Here is a 25,919-nt window from a genome sequence, read left to right as displayed (position 1 = left end):
CTAAGGTCATTATGCATTTTGTACCATGTTCACCTGATTTGCTTAGTAAACTCTATTCTTATCTCATTTTTTTGGTCTCAATCCTGAGTTTTTGTGCGTTACTTTTCCCCTCACTTTTGTGTTGGGGGAGCAGGCAGGTTAGCCAGGTTAGCCCTTGTGCTAAACCATTACAGAATCAGATCTTCTCCCCTTAGAACAGGACCTTGTCTAAGGAGTCCTCACCTGCCCTTGGTGAGTGTTTATGTATATATCCTGGGTACCTGTGAGGAGATTTTCCTTTTGTGAGTGAGTGTGTGCACATTTCAGTTCAACGCTCCAAATAGTTTAATTTGTTGTGCATCAGACACAGCCGAATCTGTGATTTTATTGTGTCAGAAGGAGAGCAGATTAATTGCAATCCAGAGTTTTCAGATGGCTGTTGCTATTTTGTGGGTGCCTCCTTTACACAGTCTCACCATCCTTGTACTGAAAACCTTCTTCCTAAGATCTAGTCTAAACCCATTCTCGCTCAGCTTAGAACCATCCCCCCTAGCCCTGTTGGTAGACACCTTTATGAAATGTCCCTCTCCAGCTTGCCTGTAGGCTCCCTTCAGGTGTTGGAAGGCAGCAATAAGGTCCCCTTGGAGACTTCTCTTCCCCATGCTGAACAACCTCAGCTCCCTCAGCCTATCCTTATAGCAGAAGTGTTCCAGCCCTTTGATCATCCTCATGGCCCTCCTCTGGACTTGCTCAAACAGTTCTATGTCCTTTTTATGATGGGGACACTGCATGCAGTATTCGAGGTGAGGTCTCATAAGAGCAGAGTAAAGGGGAAGAATCACCACTCTTGACCTGCTGGCTACACTCCTCTTGATGCAGTCCAGGATATGGTTAACCTTCTGGGATGAATGAGAACACTGCTTGCTCATGTTGAGCATCTCATTGATCAACACCTCCAAAGCTTTTTCCTAAGGGCTACTCTCAACCCACTCTGCACCCAGCCTGTATTTATGCCTGGGATAGGCCTGACCCAGATGCAGGACCTTGCACATTGACTTGTTGAACCTCAAGTAGTTTGCACTGGCCTACTTCTCAAGCATGCGAAGATCCTTCAGGATGGCACTCCTTCCGGATGGCACTCCTTCCATCAAATAAGTCACTGCACCACACAGCTTGGTGTCACTGGCAAGCTTGCTGAGAGTGCACAGTGCCACTGTCCATGTTGCTGACAAAGATGTTAAAGAACACTGGATCCAGGACAGACCCCTGAGGAACTCCGCTTGTCACTGGTCTCCACCCAGACATCAAGCCATTGATCACAATTGAAATTCCTTATCCAGAAGAGGTCCATCCATCAAGTCCATGCCTCTCTATATTAGAGGCAAGGATGTCATGCAGGACAACGTCAAATGCCTTGCACAAGTCCAGGTAGATCACATCATTTGCTCTTCCTGTATCTTCTAGAGCTGTAACTCTGTCATAGAAAGCCACCAGATTCATAAAGCACAATTTGCCTTTTGTGAAGCTATATTAGCTGTCGCAAATCACCTCACTAGTTTCCATGTGTCTTAACACAGTTACCAGGAGGATCTGCTCCAATTTGTACTGTTGCCCTTGTTCTATCACTGGCCCCATTTTCTTGGCCCCCACCCTTTAGATATTGATGAGCATTGAGAAGATCCTCTCTCCGTCTGCTTTTCACCAGGCTAAACAGCCCCAGATCTCTTGGCCTTTCATCATAAAACTTTTCCCATTAAACTAGGTGAGCCACTGATCTTTGCCTACATTGCTATCTCAAGGATCTGCAGTTAAAATCTAAAGTGAAATTAATTAAAACTGAAGCAATTATAGAAATACAAACCCCTCTTCTGTGCTACATCAGGTGGCAGCTATCTTGTAACTGATTATTTTAAAGAATTATTTGCTACTACTACTATTATTTACTGATTATTGTTACACTGCTGTGAACCAAGCATTCCCCAGTATTGCCTATACTTCCCTCAAAAGCAGGTGGGAAGCATGGGGTTGGACAACCACGGGATGGAGACATTTTTCCTGGCTGGGCATGGCACTGGGAAGGAGAGCCTGGGTGGCAGGGCTTTCTCCTAAAAAATAACCAGTTGTTAACTGGTCTGATACAACCCTACTGGCCTTTTTCCCTTTGAATTAAGAAAACCTTCATCACAATGTGTGTGGTTGCTTACATCTAATTAAAATAATGTTATTTTAAATAGAAATTGTTATTATTTTCTAATATAAATGCTGGGCTGTATCCCAAGCAGCACAGGAAGCAGGTCAAGAGAGCAGATTCTGCTCCTCTGTTCCTCTATACCTGCAGGGCTAGGTTCAACTTTGGAGTCCTCAGCACAGGAGAGACATGGACCTGTTGGAGTGGGGCCAGAGGAGGCCAAAATGATGGAGGGGCTGGAACCCCTCTGCTGTGAGGGTGCACTGAGAAAGCTGGCATTGTTCAGCCTAGAGAAGAGAAGCCTACAGAGACCTTATTGCAGCCTTTCAATAGTTAAAAAGGGCTTGTACAAAAGACGGGGACAGACTTTTTAGCAGGGCCTGTTATGACAGGACAAGGGGAGATCGTTTTAAACTAAAAGAGGGGAGAGTTAGACCACATATAAGGAAGAAAGTATTCATGCTGAGGGTGCTAAGACACTAATCCAGGTTGCCCAGAGAGCTGGTACAAATCCCATCCCTGAAATCATTCCAGGTCAGGTTGGACAAGGCTCTGAGCAGCCTGCTCTAGTTCAAGATGCAACCACTCACTGCAGGGGAGTTGAGCTAGATGATCTTTGAACATCGCTGCAATTCTATGATATCAACGAGATAGTATTTAAGAGATGTACAAAATAATATTTAAATTTTTATTTTAATTTTTTCTGTTTGCAGGAAGGAGGGAATCCGAAGTGCGTGTGCGCCTGCAGAGCACCCGCGGCGTGCCCGGCGGGAACTGGCCGGCAGCAAGGGGCGGGAGCCAGAGTCGTCCCGGACTCGGTGTGCGCGGAGGGCGGGCGGTGCGTGGCAGGGAAGGGGCGGGGACGGAGGGAGGCGGCAGGAGTCGCCCGGGGGTCTGGGTTCCTGCTGTGTTTCTTGCCGCTGCGATGGTTCCAGTCCGCTCGGGCCCGGCCTGGTGGCGCCTCCTCACTTTGGCCGTTTTCGGCCCCATCATCTGCGGCCGATCGGGTCGCGCTGAACCGGAGTCGGGCCCTGACCTGGGCCAGGCAGCGGCGGAGGCTGACCCGCACGGGCGGCACCTTTACAACGCGGAGATGCTGCGGCACGGCGCTGCCGCCGCCCCCCACTTCGTCATGTTCTTTGCCCCGTGGTGGGTATCCGAAGCGGGGGAACACGGCCGAGCGCTGCCCGTCGTCCCGTGCCCGCCTTTTCCCTCGTTGACGTGGCGGCCGGAGGCGGCCGGGCCGGCAGCGGGGGAGGCCTCGGGGTCGCGCCGCCGTAAGCCCCAAGAGCCGGGGACGGGCCCGGGCTGTGCATGGCGGGATTGGGACATGCATTAAATAGGAGCTGGAAACGTCGCGTGGTGCCTGACCCGGGCCTCTACCTCCGTGCTGGCCTTGCTGGGAGCTTCAGACGGGCCGCGGACACCGCCTCCTTCCCCGGGCCCGCAGCGGAGGTGTGCAGCGGCACTCGAAGTGGTCCGGGGAGCGTGGCGGCCGTCAGTGTCCCTGCCTGGGGCCTACGGGTGAAGCCGCTCCGTAGGGCTTGTGAGGAGGCGAGCTGAATTAGCCCCGGTTCTGCTGGGTTGGAGCCGACCCCGGTCGGTCTCCGTTCATGCACGTCGTTCCTCAGAGGCAAGGAGCGTGGCCTCTTGTCTATGACAGTAGTAGCGATTTGGTAACCGGTATTTAGCCTGTACCCTTACCAGTCTCACAGATATTTTCATTGCAGGAATTCTCTTTGCAGTCATGGAATTTAAAGATTAATTTGCAGCAAAAGCAGTATAGCGATGGTGCCATGTCCCCAAAGCCACAGGTAGCCGTAGCAGAGCTGTAGAGTTCTCAGAGTGACAAGAGACCTACTGTTTTGGTTTTTTTTTTTTGCCCAGGACTGGTATGTTAGACACAGAAATGGTTGAGAAGAGTGGGAGAACTTTGCTTCGCTGGATGTTAAAGCTGTCCGGAGGACAGTACTTCTCATCTCTGGGACTTTTTTCTTTGTCTCTCTTCCTCTACTCTTGGTGATGGGCAGTATAAGTTATTGGGAGTTTTGTGTTTAGGGTTGGTTAGTTGGTGTTTTGTTTGTGGTTTCTTTCTCCGGGTCTTCTTAAATGTTGGTGAAACAAGGAAACAATGTAAAAAAGTCATGTTTGGTTCTAAGTTATCTGTTGGTACACAGTGCCATTTAGGCATATGTGAGTCATGATGCTCTTTCAGATCAACAGCAGAAAAGGATTTCCTTTCAAAACTGAAGGACTACTACTCTTTTTTGTTATTAACATCAGCTTGTTTATGCCATATGAAAATGTTAAGCAAAGGCAGATGCCTTCCTTTTATCTCAGAAGATTGCAAGAGTGGAGGACACCTGACTTGCTGGTGAAGGACATGTGCCTGAGAGCGCTGCAAGGTCTCAGAAATGCCAGTGCAGAACAGGAGAGCTTCTACTCAGTTCTGTTTTCAGGTGATAATACCAGTTTCTGTCCAAGCTTTGACTGAGTGTTTCACAGGCATCCCTAGAATCAGATGAGTTTTTGTCTTGGCACAGTCATCGTAGGAGACCCTGTGCCAAATGGGCTGTGGTGAAGTCCAGCATATGCATGCATCAAGTCGGGCACTGGCCTTGCAAACCACACCATACCCTTGGGAAGGCTCAGCATCTCTGCCCAACATGAGTATGAGGGAGCTGTTGTTGTTTCCCAGGCTTGTTACGGTTGCTCTGGATTTTCTTCTCACCATTATCAAGCATCCTCTAGATATCTGGGTCTCTGCTTCAGGGCCTTTGATCTGGACTCCTGGCTCCTGACAGAATCATAGATTTCCTTCGTTGGAAAACACCTTAAGATCATGAAGTCCAACCATAACCTGACATCTGCCTGTACACAGTTGTTAGACTAAGCACCTCATCCAAACGCCTTTTAATCACCTCCAGGGGTGGTGACTCCACCACTTCCCTGAGCAGCCTATTATGGTGCCTGATAACCCTTTCAGTGAAGAAATTTTTCCTAATGTCTAATCTAAGTCTCCCCTGGTGCAACTCGAGGCCATTTCGTCTCATCCTACCACTTGTTTACTGGAAGAAGAGACCAGACTCTATCTCACTTCAGCCTCCTTTAAGGTAGTTGTAAAGAGTGATGAGATGTTCCCTCCTCCAGGTTGAACAACCCCAGCTCCCTCAACTGCTCCTCATAGGACTTGTGATCAAGACCCCACACCAACCTTGTTGCCCTTCTCTGGACATGCTCCAGCACCTCCATGTCCTCTTGTACTGAGGGGATTTAAACTGAACACAGTACTCAAGGTGTGGCAGGTAGGATCACTTCTCTGGTCCTGCTAGCCACACTATTTCTGACAGAAACCAGGATGCTCTTGGCCTTGGCTGCCTGAGCACACTGCTGGCTCATACTGAGTTAGCTGTTGACCAGTACCCCTAGATCCCTCTCTGCCAAGCAACTTGTAAGCCACCCTACCCCAAGCAACCTGTAGCATTGCATGGGGTTTCTGTGACTGAAGTGCAGGACCCAGCAGTTGGCCTTGTTGAAAGTCATCCAGTTGGCCTCAGCCCATCGATTCAGCCTGAGGGTGTGCTTGATCCCCTTGTTGAGGTCATCAATAAAGATGTTAAATAGAACTGGCCCCAACACTGAGCCCTGGGGGACACCACTTGTAATTGCTAACTGGATTTAACTCCATTGATCACCACTCTTTGGGCCCAACCATCCAGCCAGTTTTTGACCATTTTGGGGTGCAAGTTGAGGTTGTTTCTTCTTGTCCTATAGCCTGTTCCTTGGGAACAGAGACCCACACTCACCTTACTCCAGCCTTTTTTCAGGGAGTTGTAGAGAGGAATGAAATCTGCCCTCAGCTTCCTCCAGGCTAAACAACCCCATTTTCCTCAGCTGCTCTTCACAAGACTTGTGCTCTAGACCCTTCACCAGTTTTGTTGCTCTTTGAACACACTCCAGCACCTCAATATCCTATCCAGTATTTGAGGTGAGGTCTCATCACTATGGAGTACAAGGAGCAAACACATCCTTAAGTCCTCCTGGCCACACCATTTCAGTTTTCACTGCTCATTACTTTATGGATGCACATTCCTACTCCCTGTAGGGAAAAAGCATTAGGATTTGCCCTGACGCTAGGTCTCCACCATCTCCAGCGGCAGAACTGCAGTCTCTTTTCAGTGGGGTGCAGTGATAGGATGAGGGACAATGGATACAAACTGGAACACAGAAAATTCCACCTCAATATGGCAAAAAACTTCTTTACTGTGAAGGTGACAGAGCACTGGACCAGGGTGCCCAGAGAGACTGTGGAGTTTCATTCTCCTTCTCCTGCCTGGACACGTTCTTGTGTGGCCTGCCTTAGGTGATTATGCTTTGGCAGGGACATTGGGCTAGATGATCTCCAGAGGTTCCTTCCAACCCCTTCCCTCCAGCATGTCTGCTGCACCACACAGCTTGGTGTCATCAGCAAACCTGCTGAGGGTGCACTCAATACCAGTGTCCCTGTCGTCAACAAAGATGTTGAACAAGACTGGTCCCAGTACTGATCCCTGAGGAACTCCACTTGTCACTGGCATCCACTTGGACATGGAGCCATTGACAGCCACTCTTTGGGTGCAGCCATCAAGCCAGTTCTTTATCCTCTGAATGGTCCATCCATCAAACCCAGACTTTACCAGCTTGGAGACCAGGATGTGGTGTGGGACAGTGTGGAAGGCTTTGCTCAGGTCCAGGCAAATGACATCAGTTGCTCTCCCCTCATCTATTAATGTTGTGACCTTGTCATAGAAGGCCACCAGGTTTGTCAGGCAAGATTTGCCCTTGATGAACCCATGCTGATTGTATCCAATCACCTCTTCATTATTCTTCTGTCTCAGCAGTGCCTCCAGGAGGATCAGCTCCATGATCTTACCTTGCACAGAGGTGGGACTGACTGGTCTGTAGTTCCCTGGGTCATCCTTCTTCCCCCTTTTGAAAATGGGGGTTATGTTTCCCCTTTCGCAGTGTATAAGCAGATGGAGTTAGTTGATGGTGTGCTGCTGGAGCAAAGCATGATAGGGGAGGATTTAGAGAAAAAATACTCAGAAGTGGGTCCTGATGTGTTTCAAGAGTTACACTTCCTGTGGTGCACACAAGCACAAGTGGCCTTACGAAGATGCTTGAAACTGTTGTCTTCTGCTGCTAAAACATGCAGTATTTTGAAATGTTAGAGCATAAAGAAAGCTCAATGGCCTCACAGGGTGTTCATAGAAAGCTGGAAGACTGAAAGTGCTTTTCCCAATAGCCTTACTAAGTTCAGGGGATGTTCAGCAGGCTTTGGAATTGAAAAAAATAGCAAGTTCTCATCTCTTGATGATTTTTACTTGAGATGTTTGCAGCATTCTCCAATTCTTACTAGTGTTCCCTGTTGCATAGTGTAAAAGTGCTCTAATATTTATGACTTAACTGTTTTTACATTTATCAAGGTCTCTGCCTGTTCTGGACTTTACCATAGATTCAAAACCCCTGTAAACATGAGCAGCTATTAAGCAAATACATTGTTCCTTCTGTCACAGGTGTGGACATTGTCAGCGTCTCCAGCCAACTTGGAATGATTTGGGAGATAAATACAATAACATGGAAAACCCACAGGTCTATGTTGTTAAGCTGGATTGTACTACAGATACCCCACTCTGCTCTGAATTTGGCGTCCGAGGATACCCTACGTACGTATAAAAGGATGTCTGCTCCTGTTTCTTTCCTGGTTTTCTCTGCCAAATTTTTTAAGCTACTTTATAAGATATATTTTTGGCGGATTTCTTTGTAGCCCTTTGGACCTCATCTTCATTTTAAACATTTTTACTGTGTTGCTAAGTATCATACTACTTATAGTCTTTATTATTCTTTTGAAAGAAACTGTTTTATGTCTCAGAAGATGCCTGTGTTTAAGTGAAGCCCAGAATTGTCCTTTTTTGTTTGAGAGCACTGCTTTTTCAAGCAACATACTTCATGGTATGCCTGATAGAGCTGATCTCTGGTACCAATACTTCTAAAAAGAACTTGTTACAAGTTTGTCACCACTGCATCATTCATAATTAATATTTAGATGATCTTTTAAATTTTGACTGAACTTGGTGCTTAAAAATGGTAATGTTTAGCATAGCAGTAGTGATGTTGGATGAACCTTTTCTAGGTAATTTTGCTTATGTTGATCTAGGAGAAATTACTTTGGAGTTTAAAGTTGTTAAGCTTCTGTTATAAAAGATTTATGCCTTTCTCAGCATTGGTAGGCAGAACGTGATCTAGAGTATCTATGAGAGGTCAAAAAGGAGCAGATGGATTTTTGTTACTGTTTTTCATTTGGATCTTCTTTAAAGCTTCTTGCAAAAACAAGTGGGATTATTTCAACTGCTTCACTAATTACTGATCTTAGTGGTGACTAGTGGAGAACGTGGTCATCTCTAGCCCTTCCACACCTCACTTTGTCTAGTGTTTGTTGTACAAACTAGAACCCAGGAGGTTCCATCAGAATGTAAGGAAAAACTTCCTTCCTATGAGGGTGATGGAACACTGGAGCAGGCTGCCTAGAGAGGTTGTGGAGTCTCCATCTTTGAAGAGATTCCAAACCTTCTTGGACATGATCCTGTGCAGCTTTCTTTGGGTGACCCTGTTTTAGCAAGGAGGTTAGACTAGATGATCTCCAAGGGTTCCTTACAACCCCTACCACACTGGGATTCTGTGATACTGTTACTGCTGACTTCAGCAACAGCCTGAATTTGGCATATGCTTGTGGCAGCACCCACTTTGACACAGATGAGCATGATGGAGTAGAAGTTGATTTATAAATAGCAAAGTCCTTGTTGAAATTGTCCTTAAGGGCAGTCTGTGACTTAGTTCTAATAGAAATACCAAGAAACAATGAATATTATAGCTCAATTTTAATATCCCAAATGTGAGCATTGGTCATCTTTGCATATGTGAATAAATTATATTGTGTATATCTGTTTCTTGTCAAATAGAATGAGTGGCAGAGATCCTGAATGAGAGAAAAACGAATGGATGTGTAATTGTGTGTGTCCTCACTTCTTTCTCTTTAAGGTCACTGAGTATTTAGGAATAGTTAGTCCTCACTTCCATCTACTTGATAAATAAAAGTGCTAATGCAGTTACTTGCTAGTCATATAAATACAGAGATGAAGGGGAATTCATGATACCAGTACTCTTCCTGAGTCAGTTTTTACTAAGCCTGTTTTCAAAACCCTCCAGCAAGGCACATTTCACAGCTTCCTCAGGCACAGAGGGATTCTCAGAAGTCCAGGGTGGTTTTCCATATACCCTCAGAGGAAACGCTGCTCCCTCTTTCCATACTCCTTGAGAGAGTAAAGCTGACTGAGCAGATCCCTGTGCTGTTGTCTTGGGCTTATTTGCTGATGCAAAATACTCTCAAATGAACTAGAGAAGACTTAATTGAAGAATGTGCAGCTGACTCTCTTAAGCTCTTTTTTCTCGTTACTTTTCAAAAGCAAGGCCATGAGGTGCGTTTTAGGTCTTCTTCTGTTGCATTTTTGTTGTTTCTTCCTTATTATGAAATTGCTGCTTTTTTTCCCCTCTGGAACAAATTTGACTGTCGTCATCTAGAACACCTTAAATAGAAAAGACAGTGGGAGACAGCTTGGCAAGGAGAGCTGAGAGCTGGGTGACAGTGGCAATTGAAACTATGATGTGCTTTAAAACCCATGGCTAGGTCAGAAAGGATACTGCTCCTTTATCAAATATATTGCAAATGTTTAACTTCAGTGTTTAATAGTAGAAGCTTTAGGTAGCTAATGGAAAAGTTTCAACAGTGTTTATGAAGTGTTAGAATTACAAAGTCTTGAATTCATATAAGCAGCCACTTATCTCCTTATTGACTTGTTGCAGTGTGTTTTCAATCAGTTTCATACCACATGAGAAGTCCTACATCCAGGGAATGGAACATGAAAAAGAAATCCCTCGGAAAACAACCATTGGATATTTTTCCTTTGGTGATGGAGGGGGTTGAACAAAGGAAAATTGATGCTTTTTGACAGAATGAAATGGGATTCATAGGCATTATGAATGATTAGCTTTAGCACTGAGAGCTGCAGTGTTTTACTTGCTCTTGATTATTGATCAAAGTAATATTAGAGTATGTTGATTTTTCCTATTTTTAAAAAATCTCATTTAAAGGCTTACATGGGAATGGAAAGGTGTCCTAAGTTCTAGCTGTGACCCCTTGAAGTTGCGGGAGATGCCTCACATTAGTAGTCATAAGAGCTGCAGATTAGCAAAGTGTTAGCTTTCTCAGAATGTTTCCTGTGTGAAAATATTTTTGTCTCACTCTTCTCTACATTTTGATCCTTTAGCCTAAAGCTGCTCAAACCTGGACAAGAAGCTCTGAAATACCAAGGCCCTAGAGATTTCCAGGCACTGGAAAACTGGATGTTGGAGAAACTAAATGAGGAACCATCTGTAAGTGAGAAGGAACTAAGGAAAGGAAATACTCCTTTCTGCAGACTTGTTTATCTGCAATTTCTATAGGTTTGGTTTCATTTTCCAGGAGGAAATCTGCTCCTGAGAATAAAAGTCAGGTGGCAATAACAACATGAAACAGCTTCCACATAAGTCAGAATAGTCATTAAAACTGTCATCGTGACCTCTTGTTTCCTGTGTTTAAAACTACAGTAACATAATGCAGATTTTATCTTTAGCATTTTGACATTGTAAGATAAAATTCTCAATGCCTTGGTGGCCATAATGTTTCTAGAATAAGAAAAGAGGTTTAACTATGGTAGATTATAAATTGCATTTTTGTTGGACTTAATTAGCTCTTGAAACATGGATGCTATCTTGAATTCAATTCTTACCTGTCAATGGTGGAGCCTAACAAAAGGGTTTGAAATAATTAGTTGAGTTCATGCCATCACTAGGAAAACCTTTGAGTTTAGTGGTAACACTTAACATGGATTAGCCAAACCTTGCCTAAAATTAGATAACTAAATAAGGCCATTCCTTTAGGAATTTAAAATTTCAGAGTGCAGGATTTACAACACCACCACAGAATGCTGTGACACAAGAATCAAATATTGTGTATTTACTGTACAAGGCAAATAAAAGTTAATTTTTCATGAATAGGATCCAGAATCTGATGTGGAACCACCAAAAGCCCCTGAACCTAAGCAGGGAATGTATGAACTCTCAGCAGACAATTTCAAGATGCACATAGCAGAAGGTAACTGTTTTTTTCATAAGCAAGGGATACTTATTTACAGAGACATCAGTAGTGGGAAGTCTACTTTTATTTCCAGTAATACTTTGTGAAAGAGGGTGAAACTGGAGACCATTTAAAATAGCAATAGTTTATTTACACATTGCAACCATGAGAAGGTTTCAGAATGACACTTAGAAGGCAGTAAAATTAAGGCCCCCTAGTCACATGGAAGAAGCTAGTGGGACTTGCTTGATCAGACTTTCCCTGAGTTTCTTGCTCAGTCACAGCCTTGCCACACACTTCATGTTTTTGCTAGTACTGTTTCCTTTTTCCCTAGGTGCTGGCTTGTTCCTACTCCAGGGCTGCTGTTCTGGATAAATATAACCCATGTGCTTCCTCCTTAATGCCCCTTTCCTACCGTAGCCTGGCCCCTTCTTTGATACTGTTTAGCTTCCTTCCTCTAGAATTTAATGGTAGGCAAAACACTTAATCTGCTTGGCTGCTTTCAAAAATACTTTGCCTGGAAGTTTGGTCATTCTGCCTGGAAGCTTTAAACTTGATGCCAGGAGTGATTCTTAGCACAAGAAGTTTCACCCCAGATGTGATGGGATTTTAGGGAATGAGTAAAATCCTACACGGCAAACTTTGGGCTGCTGTAACAACGGGTGGTCTTAAAATTTCTATGTGTTTTCGTAAAAACAAAGGCCAGATTAAATGAACTCTTTGTGCCCATGTGATACCATCAAGTGAGGCAGACACTAGAGCTTCTTAAAGTAACCATTAGCTGCTTAGAAATACTTTCAAAATGTAAAAGAGCATTTTGTGCAGCTAGATTTCCCAGTTTGTGTGACTTAACGTAGAATTACTTCAAAATTCACAGCATTAGACAACTTCACAGTCTGAGAGGATAGTGTGTGTAAATGTTTTAAATTCTCACTGCAATTTTTTTTTATTTTCCAATGGCATTCATAGGGGATGCATTCTCATAGACCTGACAGTTGAGTAGGTTTATGATAACCTGTAAAGCTGTTGTCTTCTCTTGACTTCAGTTACAAGAAGTTCAGTGCTTAAATTTGGCAGTTCCAGCTGGAAAGTTGAGTTTTGGTCTTAAAAGTTTATCTTTTTGGTGCTTTAGGGCAAAAAGAATTGCAAATTTTTTTTCTGTCAAAGAGGAGAATATATGAGAGTATGTGGTATCAAATAGCTGATTTTTGACTAAAGGCTTATATTTGTGCATGAGAAATTCCAGTTTGCAGTTTACTTGACCGTAGCAAAAAGTATCAAACAGTTCTAAAGTCTTCTATGTGCAGATTAAGCAAGTTAAAGTCCACTACTACTGCAGTTTACATTTCCTGATTATTTTTGGACATCTTTCCTCTGATTTCCTTTTGTGAACAAGCCTTCAAACTAGAAATGAATTCTAGTCATATCAGCCCCTTCAATCTTCAAAGGATTATGAATAATTCTGTTAAAAAGAGCTTTTCTCCAGTTGCTGGCATCTCCTTCAAACTAATTTTGATTTTTTTCCCCTTGTTTTAATTAATTTTCGTTTCAGATTAACAGAATCTTGCTTTGATGCGTACAAAAGTGTGCAGCATCTAGAATGAACAATTTTCTTAATTGAAGGAAATTACATAAGCTGGAACTCTGAAATGAAGATTATACTTTTAAACTAAACATTAATAGGAAATATCACAGACATTATATAAAACACCACAAAAACCTAATAAAGGAGTGATTTCTGTGTAGTTGACATGTAAATACCAAGAGCAGGGCAGAAGAAGGAGAATGAGAATCAGAACAAATTTATTCAGGTAATTCATGGACTTAATGGAGTGGTCTTTCCTATAAAATGTTTAGGCTGAAGTCTGATGCTTTTATTTATGCTCAGATAAATACATAGTGGTTCTTTCTGTTCTGTAATAGGGCAAGTAACTGACACGGTAGAAACTTCATAGCAAATGGTTAGGTTAAAAGGATCAGTTTTAATACCTCATTTGTTGTCTTGAGCTGGTGAAACTCTTTGGATTTTCAGGGAAATTAAAAATGCTGTAGGATTGCATAAAGTATTGAAAACCTAATTGCTGAAGACTTCTGTCCTGGCCTTTAAGTCTCAGCATTTCCTATCTTTAAATCAGGAAATACCATGATAAATTTGCAGTCTGATATTAGAATCTAGTCTTTTATTACAGACTAATTAATTCCAAAATATTTTTTTTTCCCTTTGATTTAAAAGGCAATCATTTCATCAAATTCTTTGCTCCTTGGTGTGGTCATTGCAAGGCTTTGGCTCCAACCTGGGAACAGCTGGCTCAAGCCTTTGAGCATTCAGAAACTGTCAAGATTGGCAAGGTGAGTGAAGTCCTTCTGGTCTGAAAGTGTGTTTTGTGTGAATTGGTGTACCAGCTAAGTGCTTTTCATGCTCTGATGTGCAAATATCAATTGTTTTGTTTGTCACCTCTTAAATCCTTTTATAGTTAATAGTTTCTATTTTAATTTTGAGATGGTTATTTCTTTTCCCCACACACATCCACAGTTGATGGGACTCCCTCATTTTAAGCAAGAACTTGTCAGAAACACAGCTAGCTCCCTGTGTTTCAGAGAGAACTGGTAAAAAGTCTTAACATTTCAGATGCAGGGAATAGTATTTTGAGATTTGTTTTTTATTATATCAGAACCTGACAGACTTCAGTATTTGAGTGGGAAAGTGATTTCTAATTTGTTCTTTATGGCACTGATTCCTTAGCAAGGCTCCTCATGGTGACTTATTTCTTGGTTGGGTTTTTTTTTTTCATCTTTACTCTCACAGAACTTTCTAAAGGTTTCAGGGGGTCTTCCATTTTAAACAGGACAAGAGATCAGTCTATTTCCCTTAGGGTCAGTAACCAATTTCTGTAGTGTATTTACCATGGGAGCTGGTTACTTGTATGCAGAGTGACTTCTCTGCAGAGGTATGGAGGTCATCTGACAATTGCAATTACTGGTTGATAACCCATACCCCATGAGGTGGCTCATGGTGGGAATCCCTCTGTGTTTTCCAGCAGTGGAAAAACAACCGGGCTCATTTTCCACATCCTTAAACTTCCAAAGTGGTTCCACTGATTTGAAAGGCTGCTAGCAGTGTTAGTGCTGCAGAGGGACAAATCCCAGTGATCTCCCCCTGTCCCTGCCCTCACAGCACTTGGAGCTGTTGCCAGAAGCTGTTGACTTCTTTTTGGTTTTAATTACTTCTTTATTTTCAATGCTGTTGAAAATCTGCTAATTTGTTTATGCTGTAGATGTACAGAGCAGGTCAGCATATTTGAGCTTTAGAGAAAGATAGATAGATAGATAGATAGATAGATAGATAGATAGATAGATAGATAGATAGATAGATAGATAGATAATTTTGAGACTTGGTGGATTCCCTCTGAGAGTAAATCACAGGAGGCTATTGCTCCTTTGATACTGTCTGTGCCAAATGTTGCATCTGGTGATGAGAACCTCACTTGCTGTCTGATAAAACCTTTGCTTAGATGAGAACCTTGCTTTCGGTCTGATAAAAGCTTTGCTTAGCTTAAGTTTCTTCTTAAGTCACCATTCTCTGATACCCAGAGAAAAATAATCACAAAATTTCCCAAATTTCTGTTTTTTTCTTGTTTGTCATATTCATAGTTGCTGAGAGTTGCTATTTAATAAAGCCACTAAGATTTGTCTCCACACTTAGTTTTGTATGTATCTTGTAAAACTATCTGAAACATGTCTTGGCTAAGATTTTAAGTCTTGAGATTGCAGTTCTGAAGACGAAACACAACTGGTTCTAAGAAGGCTGAACTATGACCTTCATGTAAGCTGAGGGAATAGTGTCTTAACAGCAGTGATACCTGCTGGCAAGATGGTGGCAAATCTGCAGATTTGATCTTCAGTGATCTGGTGCAAAGTGTTTCTAATGTAAAATGCAGAATCCAAGTGCTGTGTTGAGTAAAAGGTGACAATACTCATGAGATATTTTTTTTCTGCTTCAAAAAAAAAGGTTTGAAACTTATAAATTAACAGATTGGCTTGTGGCCTGTCAGAATTGAATGTTGCTCTTCACTTGGCACCTCTCTTGGAGTAAAACTAACTTGCTAGCTGCAGATACGTCCTCTGAAGTCTTTCAAGAATATCCATTAAAAAATGGCTGAGCCAATATATCTTCCCTTTAAAGCTCTTCAGCATTAGTGTTTTGTGTCTTACTGTCTATGCAGTGATTTTATTCAATCAGAATACCAAGAAGAATCAGAGAATCATCACAAAATGTTTTGGGTTAGAAGTGACCTTTAAAGGTCATCTAGTCCAACCCTCAAGTACTTTTTAGTTGGAATATTTAATTAAGTCATCATTTTTCTTTGGTGCTGCTTCCTTGTATCTGTACTTCCCTCCCCAGTCCCTCCTAAATAAAAATAATCAGAATCACAGAATCAACCAGGTTCAAAAAGACCTCAGAGATCATCAAGTCCAACCTATTACCTAACACCTCATGACAATTAAACCATGGCTCCAGGTGCCACATCCAATCTTTTTTTGAACACCCCCAGGGACAGTGACTCCACCACCTCCCTGGGCAGCACGTTCCACTGGCCAATTACTCTTTCTGTGAAGAACTTTCTCCTCAGCTCAAGCCTAAACTTCCCCTGGCGCAGTTTCAGACTGTGTCCTCTTGTTCTGGTGCTGGTTGCCTGGGAGAAGAGACCAACCCCCTCCTGGCTACAACCTCCCTTCAGGTAGTTGTAGAGAGCCCTAAGGTCTCCCCTGAGCCTCCTCTTCTCCAGGCTAAACAATCCCAGCTCCCTCAGCCTCTCTTCAGAGGGCTTGTGCTCGAGACCTCTCACCAGCCTCTCTGGACACGTTCAAGTATCTCAATGGCCGCCTTGAGGAGACCAGAACTGGACACAGTACTCAAGGTGTGGCCTAACCAGTGCTGTGTACAGGGGTACAATGACCTCCCTGCTCCTGCTGGCCACACTATTCCTGATACAGGCCAGGATGCCATTGGCTCTCTTGGCCACCTGGGCACACTGCTGGCTCATGTTCAGGTGGCTGTCAATCAGTACCCCCAGGTCCCTTTCTGCCTGGCTGCTCTCCAGCCACTCTGACCCCAGCCTGTAGCTCTGCATGGGGTTGTTGTGGCCAAAGTGCAGCACCCGGCACTTGGATTTGTTGAATGCCATCCTGTTGGACTCTGCCCATCTGTCCAGCCTACCTCTAACCCCTGCCCTCTAACAGATTGACACTTGCCCCCAACTTGGTGTCATCTGCAAACTTACTAATGGTGGACTCTAGCTCCTCATCCAGATCATCAATAAAGATATTAAACATGACTGGGCCCAACACTGATCCATGGGGGACACCACTAGTGACTGGCTGCCAGCTGGAAGTGGCACCATTCACCACCACTCTCTGGGCACAGCCCTACAGCCAGTTCCTAGCCCAGCGCAGAGTGCTGCTGTCCAAGCCACAGGCTGACAGCTTGGCCAGGAGTTTAATCAAACAGAGAGAGAGCCTCCCAATTCAAGGCTTGATCATACCCTGTACTTGGCACTGGTGAGGCTGCACCTTGAATACTGGGTTTGGTTTTGGCCCCCTCACTACAAGAAGGGTACAAGTCTTACAAAGAGTGGCTAAGGGAACTGTTTCTTTGTAGTCTGGAGAAAAGGGGGCTGAGGGGGTACTTTTTCACTCTCTACCTGAAAGGAGGTGGGGGTTGGTCTCTTCTCTGGAGTAAGAAGTGGTAGGACAAGAGGAAACAACCTTAAGTTGCACCAGGGGAGGTTTAGGTTGGACATGAGAAAAAAATGTCTTCCCGAAAGGATTGCCAAGCCTTGTAGATGTGGTGCTGAGCGACACATTTTAGTTGTGACCTGGCAGTGCTGGGTTAATGATTGGACTCAATGATCTTAAAGTTTTTTTCCAGCCTAAACAATTCTGTGATTCTACAATTCTGATTATGCAACCAACCCACTGTTTGGAAGGCAGACATACTCCCTTTCAAAACACTACTTGATAGTGAGTTTTAGCAAGCCATGTGTTGCTTGTTCCCATTTATTTCTGAGATTTCAAACACAAGAGAGGTGATGATGCTTGTTCTTTGTTTATTTTACACACTGAATGGTTTGTATTTTTTCCAAACATAGGTTGACTGTACCCAGCATTATGAAGTTTGCTCTGAAGCCCAAGTTCGTGGCTATCCTACACTCCTCTGGTTTAGGAATGGTGAAAAGGTGAGTTCTCAAGCTCAGTAAAAGATCACTTAGTTTGTCACTATTTAAAGGGCAAGTGACAAGAAGATGGGGCCAGGCTCTTTTCAGTAGTGCCCAACAACAGCACAAGAGGCAATGGTCACAAAGTAGAACCCATGGAGTTCCACCTGAACATAAGTGAAAACTTACTTACTTTGAGGGTGCCAGAGCACTGCACCAGGCTGCCCAGAGAGGTTTTGGAGTCTCCTTAAGAGATTCCAAACCTTCCTGGACATGTTCCCTTGCAGCTTCCTCTGGGTGACCCTGCTTTAGTTCCCTTCCAACCCTTGCCATTCTGTGATTTGGTGATGTACAAAAGTCTGCTTGAGAAAGAAAAGATGTTGGAGGTTCAGTTGAGTACTGGAAGAGTACTTTGAAGATGTTGGAGGTTCGGTTGAGTACTGGAAGAGTACTTTGTCCACTGATAAATGTAAAGAGTTCTTTGTGCTCTGAAGGTAACTGGTGTGATGTTTGTAAATCTGTAAGTAGGACCTCCAATTAGCCTACTGTGTGATAGAATTCTGGGTTTATATCATCTTAATACTTTGCCTCCTGTAGAATACAAAACCAGAGATGAAGTAGAAGTAATAATAAAGTATGTAATTTTCCTGATGTGTATCAGAAGGCTCACTAAGTCGTGCTTGTCAGTTGAGTGATGCAAACTTTCCTCCTTACAGATCTGAACACTTCATATGGCACTGTGAGAGTCTAGTGGGACCAGCTGACATTTTTCCTTGCAGCTCAAAGAACTACAATATTCTAATGCTAGGGGGAAGTAAAAGATGCATAGGTGTGGTGCTGAGGGACATGGTTTAGTGGTGACCTGGCGTGCTGGGTCAGTGGTTGGACTTGATGATCTTAAGGGTCTCTTCCAACCAAAACAATTCCGTGATTCTGTGAATGGAATGCCATGGAGATAGTTCATGACTAGACAATCATATTTATTATGAATTTGTCCTGTACTTGTCAGTCATATTTTTTTCTGGTAATTATTTATTAGCTAATAATTTATTTGTTAGACCAACTGAATATACACATTTGCACCAGCTATTTGATAATTGCAGGGTGACCAGTACAAAGGGAAGAGGGACTTTGATTCTTTGAAGGAATATGTGGATTCCCAACTACAGAGCTCTGGGAAAGAGCTGCCAGCAGATGAACCTGCCGAAGCCCCACAGCCACCTGCAGAACCCACTCATGTTGAGGTAAATGCTCCTTTATTTGAAAGTGTCAGACTGTTTCAGCAGCTTGTGTGAGTCCTCCATGTGTTACAGATGTAAACTGTATCAAAAACTTCCTGTTATTTTTTTAGTAATTGAGTGGAATCAGACCGTAAATCCCTGTATGCTTTTGCTAACCTGATGAGATGGAGAAGGAAGAAATACAAAATCTGGCTCCTTTTTTTATGTTTGCAATAAGTTGTTTAGATAGAGTGGCATAAATATGGTGGTCTTTGGTCTGTGGAATTGCTGGCATCTGAGTCTATCAGACAGCTTACTTCATTGGTATGGGGATGAGTGTTTCTGGCAAGATCCTCATTTGAACCCAGGAGGATGGTGCATGCTGCTAAGCCCCTAAAAAAAAGCAAGGGTCCTAGACTTAGAGGCTATCTGCAGAAACAACAAACAAGCAAACATTATGAAAATTAATCTAAATGTGGTAAGAACATCAATCTAAATGTGCCATGTGTCCTGTCACAAGCAGAAGGCTTGAGTTTGGAGGCTTACTCTGATCCTGGTTGTAGGAACTGTATGGGTTGTGGATGTTGCCAAGGAATCGGTGGGAATAACTTTATGACCTTTGCATAATTGTGCTTCAAGTCATTTAGTTTCCTGTCTTTTTTTTTTTTAAATCACTTTGGCATTTCATCTGCTGGTTTATTACCTTCAGCTGAAGGTAAAATTGGTGAGGTTGAGGAATTAGGGATGGTTTTCTAGCATCATGAGATGTGGAAAACATATTTCTGCTGAGAAAATGAGGGATGGCGATTGATGATCCCTTGTGGTGTAGAATGAACTTAGGTAATGAAAAAGCATCAGTATTATTAATATAAATACAGTTTATATTCAGGTGCTTACCTTTCCCAGTTGACTTTTCCAGCAGCATTACTCATATTGCATAATAAAGTGGCTTACCAAACGTTCTAGGCAATACAGATTGCTAATTTTCATACCCATACCATTCTTTTTGGCTAAATAATAGTAGATGCAGTGAAGGACTCAACTTCTCTTTGCAGCTTTACATTTCAGCTTTGGATGCCACCATTTTCTTGGTCACTCATCTTCAGAGACTTTTGATTCTGGATTTGTTTTCATGAAATTTTTGAAACAAGGGGCTAGCTCCAAATTTGTGTCCCAGTGTTAAGCCCTTACATGGAGTTCCCCACATCTTTCTTACATGGACCAAGTACTTGCAGCCCTTTTGTGGCAGCTGTACTTTTATGTCCATGAGACATCTCTCCTGCCAGTCATCACTAAAATTACTCAAAAATAATCCGGATGGATTGAGGCAGAGTGACCAGCAGATGCTCAGATGATGTGATTGCATAAGGGATCTTAAAAAAAAAAAAAACCCAAACTAAAACTGAGCTGTCTGATACTAAACTGATTTTTATTGTTATATAGTTCACGTTGTTACTCTGATAGTAACCTACAGGCCTTTAAAAAGTGTTCTCCTGTGTGGATTGTGGGGAAGACATCATTTATGGGCTTTTCAGAATTAATATCTTAGATTGTAAATGATATTTCGAACATCTCTTTCAGATATCCATTTAGGAAATTCAGAAGAGAAGAATATGTATTGACTGTTCTTTTTTTTTCTTCATTTAATAACTTGCAATTATTTAATAAAATTATTTTCTAATTTCTAAACAATTCTTCAGAAGTACTAACTTCAAGTTAATGAAATAACTTCATTTCACAGTTATATACAGAAATGTTTATAAGTTCTGGATCATCTGTAATTTCAAGTTTCTTGTTGGCTTCTCTTCATAAAACTTCTACTGGGTTTGAAGTAGAATTGGTAATACTGTAAGTTATGTTCTTGTTTTTCTTTTGCTTTCATTTGAATTGAAGTTTTTATAGGCCTGGGATACATTTATTTCTTTTCAATCCTTAACATTCTCACACAAAATATGAAGTTTGTTACAGTTCTGTGTTCTCTCATGAGACTGTCTCCTCCCATCACTCCCATGCCATTGCTTCTGATGTTATCAGGAGTAAAAATCCTTGCTGGCATCCACACGAGTGGTGATGTCGACTTAAGAGGCAGATACAAACTTCTGGGAACAGGATTTTTTTCTAGGTATGCAATGCAGGGATAGAGCAGGTGGAGAACAGCTGTCAAGACATCACTACTATCCCTTGAATACCTCATTAAACTCTTGCTGGCCATGATGTGCTCGAAGCCAACTCCTCTCAAGGTTGTTCCTTGATACATTTGCATGACAGCATATTAAAATTATTTTTTTCCCCCAATACCCTGAAAATAGGGATGTTTTGTTTAACTGATTATGGGTGAGCTTCATCATGAAATACATATTACATCAAGAGAGAAAAGTAGCTGAGGCATAGAAGTGAGGTGTACTGCTGCTACTCTTATTTCTATTATCAGTAACATTATCTTTTCCAGATTGAGTTTCTCTTTTAGGTAGCTAAAAGCTCATTTGGCTGATGTTATATACATAAAAAAAATTAAATTCTTCTTTTTTCTTTTTGACCAGGCTGCAGTGCTCTCTCTCTCTGAGAAAGATTTTGATGCAACCATTGCTAGAGGGATCACCTTTATTAAATTCTATGCTCCATGGTAAGAAGTTTGCAACTGCTGTTGCAGATTATTGTTGCTCTAAGCTCTCAGTACATTATTTGATGTAGGTCTTTGAGTTGTTTGTATTACTGTACTTGTATTTAAAATGTGAATTAACTAAAAGATGTGTTTGTTGGCAAAAGGTACAGCAGAGAAGCTCAATCTGTTGTAACTTTCTTGGGATGCTTCTCCGTGGAAAGGCTTGCTGGAAAGGCTTGCAGGGAAGCTTTACTGTGTCAGCCTTCAGGTAAAGCTGGGTAAAAAAGGAGAGTGAAGCTTACTTTGCTCCTATCCCTTGATTAGGGGAAGATTAGGGGAACGTATCACTAGTGTTGAGAAAGGAGAGCACCATGGCCTTTGAGTCCTCTCCTGCCACAATCCTCCTCTCTTGGAAGCCTCATTTGTGCTAAAAGGTCACTGTGACAAAGCAACATAAGCAAATGCAACACATATTTAAGTGTGCTCTGGAGGATCAGAGTAATTTGGGATATGGTTTAATGGCCATGGTGGTATTAGGCTTATGGTTGGACTCAGTGATCTTAAAGGTCTTTTCCAACTGCAATGATTCTATACTTTTATGGAGCTTAACTTTGACAGAAGGCATGAATATGTTTAGTTTTGTTTCAGGTAATCTCAATTAAGCAGGTTTTCCTAGTGCTGCCACCCTTTTAACCACACTGTGGTTTGCTGCTTGAGAGACACTCTTGCGCTTTCCTGCATCTGAATATCTGCCTTTGGATGGGAGCAGGTATCTGCCAGTACTGTGTTGAGAAATCCCCTGCTCATACACACATTCCACATTGTTTCTTGCCCTTTCTCACTCCCTTTATGTGCTCTGTGCGGGAGTAAGATGGAATCTGTGCCTCTGCTACTGGAACTGACTGCTAAATATGGGTTATACCCATGCACAAAGCAGCTTCTAGTCTGTTTTCTGAACCCAGGGCTCGTTGGAGCTTATCATCTGAGAAACTTCTTCTGGAAAGGCTTGAGAGAAATAAATGCTCCCTTTTTTTTAAAGACCTTCTTAACAAAAAACACCCTTTAACCATCTCCTCATGAGGTTCTAGTGGGATGCTGCTAGGTCTCACAATGTTGAGTGGCAGGCTGAGAAATGCTAGTTCAGAACGCAGAGAGTCGAGTTCTTAAACCAGTATTTGTTCCCTGGCTGTAACAACCAGAAAGCCTCTGTTTAGGAGGAGACTTCTTACATTTCTGTAGCTGGTATGCTAGTTTTAGCTCTGCAAGTCAGGCTGATGTGTACAGTTGTAGTTGCTCTGAACAGAATTGACATTTTTTTCTCAGCAGAGTGCATTGATTTCTATCAGGCTTAGCAAACATGATTACGTTGCCTTTCAGTTAGTTTTGGATTAGTATTAATGTTAGCTTGCAAAGGAAGCATGGCCAGGAATGCTGTACTGTCACTGTGTGTTTACAAGGTGGGTTAAATATACATTGGCTTGTAGTAAGAAAACTTTTGGAGACATCTTCCATTATTTTGTAAATGTCCTGATCCAGCCTTGAGGCAATTACAGGGCAGCTTTAATAACCCAATTAAAGGGCAGCGGGCTTAGAATAGAGTGAGCAATGCAGCTTTAAAGTGCTTTGGTAATGCTTCTTGAGGCAGTAAGAGCTTCATGTTATGAATTTGACTAAGCCAAGTCCACAATATAAATAAAATTAATATTTTGCTCTAATTCCTGCCACTGTACAGTATCATTCTCTGTCGTGACGCTGGCAGTTCATTGTGTGTGTACTCTGTGAATTGCATTCTCACATTACTGTAGAGACATAAGGGAATAAAATAGAAACAGGCATTTCTTAGTGTTACTGATGATATATCTGGAATGATTATTTAATGCAAATCAGAACAGGACATGAGGTTGTTTTTGTTTTTTTTTTTCATCTGCTAAATGAAGCTTGTTGACTAACAAACAGTTCTACTGCAGATCTGCCTGAAAGTACAGTGGTGAAACTCCAAGACACCTTCAGTGAAAAAGCACCTTAAATTTCTGAAGTGTTCTGTAAATGTCTGTGTTAAAATTGAGTTTACAGCACTGGGTGATGCTACATTGGTGAAGGAGGTTGTTAGAAACTGAAAGAAACTTAATAGGAAATTAAAATCTCATTGAAATAATTAAACTGGGGCTGTGTAGCTTTAGCATTATCTGGCTACCTGAAAACTTAGCTTGTGCTACAGACATTCTGTGCCTTATGTAAACATGGTTGTTTCTAAGCATTCTTTTTTTTTTCATTTGAATATTCTGTATCTTTATTTGCTTTCATGTTCCTCTGTAGGATAAAATGTTAATGCACCAACATCCAAAACACCATTCTAGGCCAGACTAAGGAAGGGCAGAAAACTTCTTCAGTGCTTAACTTAAATAAAATCCTTTTCTTAGCTCATTTACTGACATAATGGCCACGAGGGAGTTGGAGGGCCAAATGATGAAGGGATAGGAAAAGGCAGCTAGTGAAACGTAGAGCTATTGCAGCAAGACAGTAGAGATAAACTGGAAGGTCTCCATCTTCTGTTTCTAGGTGTGGTCACTGTAAGAACTTGGCTCCAACTTGGGAGAACCTTGCCAAAGAGCAATTTCCAGGTTTGACTGATGTCAAAATAGCAGAAGTCGACTGCACCGTGGAACGTAACGTCTGCAACAGATTTTCTGTAAGTGTGAAGAAGCTGACATGAAAGGGGTAGGATTGTGTACCACATGTTGAGAGGTTCCAGCATGCAGCCCAGCTGGGTGGCTGTTGACAGAGCAGATGTCTTCTCCATTAGCCAAAAAAGAGGTAGTTCAGAGCAGCACCAGGTGGCACAAGTTTTTTCCTGGACTGTTTGTTCACTCTTGGTCATTCTTATTAGGGAGACCTTCACTGCAAGCCTTCGAGTACTTAAAGGGGCCTATAAGAAGGACAAGGGGTGATGGTTTTAAGCTAAAAAAAGGGAGATGTAGACTAGACAGAAGGAAGAAGATTTTTGTGCTGAGGATGGTTAGACACTGCCACAGATTGCCCAGAGGTGGTAGATGCCCCATCCCTGGAATCATTCCAGGTCAGGCTGTTTGGGACTCTGAGCAATCTGCTCTAGCTGAAGATGTCCCTGCTCACTATGGGGGAACTGGACTAGATAACCTTTAAAGATTTCTTCCAACCCAAATCATTCTGTGATTCTATGGTTTTTGGTTAAAGCTGAGGAATTCCCTAATTTAAGAAGCCTCCTGCTGTGAAAGCACCAAAACAGTCTTGTGGAGGCTGATAGAAAGTTCTGTTCCTAGGAAGACCAAAGTCTTCTGGTGCTGGTAGGCAGAGAACTGTAGTCAGAGCTGGAGCTACTATTCCAAGATCCGAGAAGAACATGGTCAGACATTTCAAGGCTGACCTTGGCTCTTCTGGTGTGGGTTTGGGTCTGGTGTTCTTAGATTTTAACATGGTTTATTTTTTCAGAGGAGTTTGGTGACTTTTCAGTCACCAGGTAAATAGAGGTGAAGAACACCACGCAGTTTGGACGTTAGTAACAAGTTTCTTTGGTGTGTGTCTTTTGAAGGTACGTGGTTACCCTACGCTGCTGCTTTTCCGAGGTGGAAAGAAAGTTAGCGAACACAACGGAACGAGAGACCTTGAATCACTGCATAGCTTTGTCTTGCGTCAGGCAAGGGATGAATTGTAATAAGTCTGGATGCTCCGTCCCTGGCTTTGTGCAGTAGCTGAGGGATGTCAATCAGTGCTAATTTCCAAATAGTGTATTTGGGGGTGGGAAGGGGGATTTTGGGACATTCTTTGTTTGTTTTTAGGAAATGGAATGTACTAAACATTGTTATCTTCCCTTCGTGCGTGTGTGTGTGTGTGTTGAAGACATGCTACCCTGTGTGTGAAGGAAAAGCAACAATTACTGTGCAAATTGAGACTATTTCAGCACTGGTGGTACTCTATTGCATTGCTGCTTTCCCACAACGAAGTGTAAATGTTTCCTTTGAACTGAAATGTTTCCTTTCCTACATTAAGAAAACCAGCTTAAATGCACCAGTAGAATATTTTTGCCTTAAAGTTAGATCTGGTTAAAAAGTAATCCTTGCAAACTTCCCACTGTAACTAGAAAGGTAAAAGATATGACTGTGTTGAGTCACTTTTGCCTCTACAACTGTACTTAAACCCTCTTTGTCTTAATATAGCTGAAATGGAAAGTCAGGAAAGGTTGAAAACACACACACTCACCCACCTTTGGAAGATACCAAGGCGACTACAAGCTGTTCCTGTTAATCCTCTCAGCATGGGAGGTCTAGCCATAATGAAAGTGATGGTACCATAATATGTGCCTGAACATTGCTGGTGCAGTATTGTACCTTTGTCAGGTGGAGGTTTCATGGGCTGCTTCCGTCCAGCTCCAGAGGAGTAACTGCTCTACTTCTACAGAGCCAAAGTGAACAGGTGCTTTTATAGCTGCTCCATTAATATGAAATGGTCAGTTAGATTTCAGAGCTGA

At 42.5% G+C, this 25,919-nt stretch overlaps 1 protein-coding gene across 1 annotated transcript; it reads left to right on the top strand.

The window, feature by feature from the left end:
- The first annotated feature begins 7,768 nt into the window (after positions 1-7,768).
- On the top strand, positions 7,769-25,106 carry TXNDC5 (thioredoxin domain containing 5). Its single transcript, XM_054381886.1, has 9 exons — positions 7,769-7,872; positions 10,531-10,636; positions 11,300-11,396; positions 13,612-13,727; positions 17,528-17,614; positions 18,697-18,837; positions 21,354-21,436; positions 23,975-24,104; positions 24,984-25,106. The coding sequence occupies exons 1-9, from the start codon at positions 7,784-7,786 to the stop codon at positions 25,104-25,106; spliced, it is 972 nt and encodes a 323-aa protein (XP_054237861.1). The 5' UTR covers positions 7,769-7,783.
- The last annotated feature ends 813 nt before the right edge of the window (positions 25,107-25,919 follow it).

Source organism: Indicator indicator, chromosome 6, assembly GCF_027791375.1.
Source record: "Indicator indicator isolate 239-I01 chromosome 6, UM_Iind_1.1, whole genome shotgun sequence".
NCBI lineage: Eukaryota > Metazoa > Chordata > Aves > Piciformes > Indicatoridae > Indicator > Indicator indicator.
Note: the sequence above shows the minus strand (reverse complement) of the source record. Positions and strands in the feature narration are given on the sequence as shown.

What these genes read in the sequence shown, in the direction of transcription:
- TXNDC5 (XM_054381886.1), top strand. Translation starts at nt 7,784, where the DNA reads ATGGAAAACCCACAGGTCTATGTTGTTAAGCTGGATTGTACTACAGAT. An exon ending in GGTTTAGGAATGGTGAAAAG is followed by an intron (nt 17,615 to 18,696) that starts GTGAGTTCTCAA and finishes TGATAATTGCAG; the next exon opens with GGTGACCAGTACAAAGGGAA. An exon ending in CAGAACCCACTCATGTTGAG is followed by an intron (nt 18,838 to 21,353) that starts GTAAATGCTCCT and finishes CTTTTTGACCAG; the next exon opens with GCTGCAGTGCTCTCTCTCTC.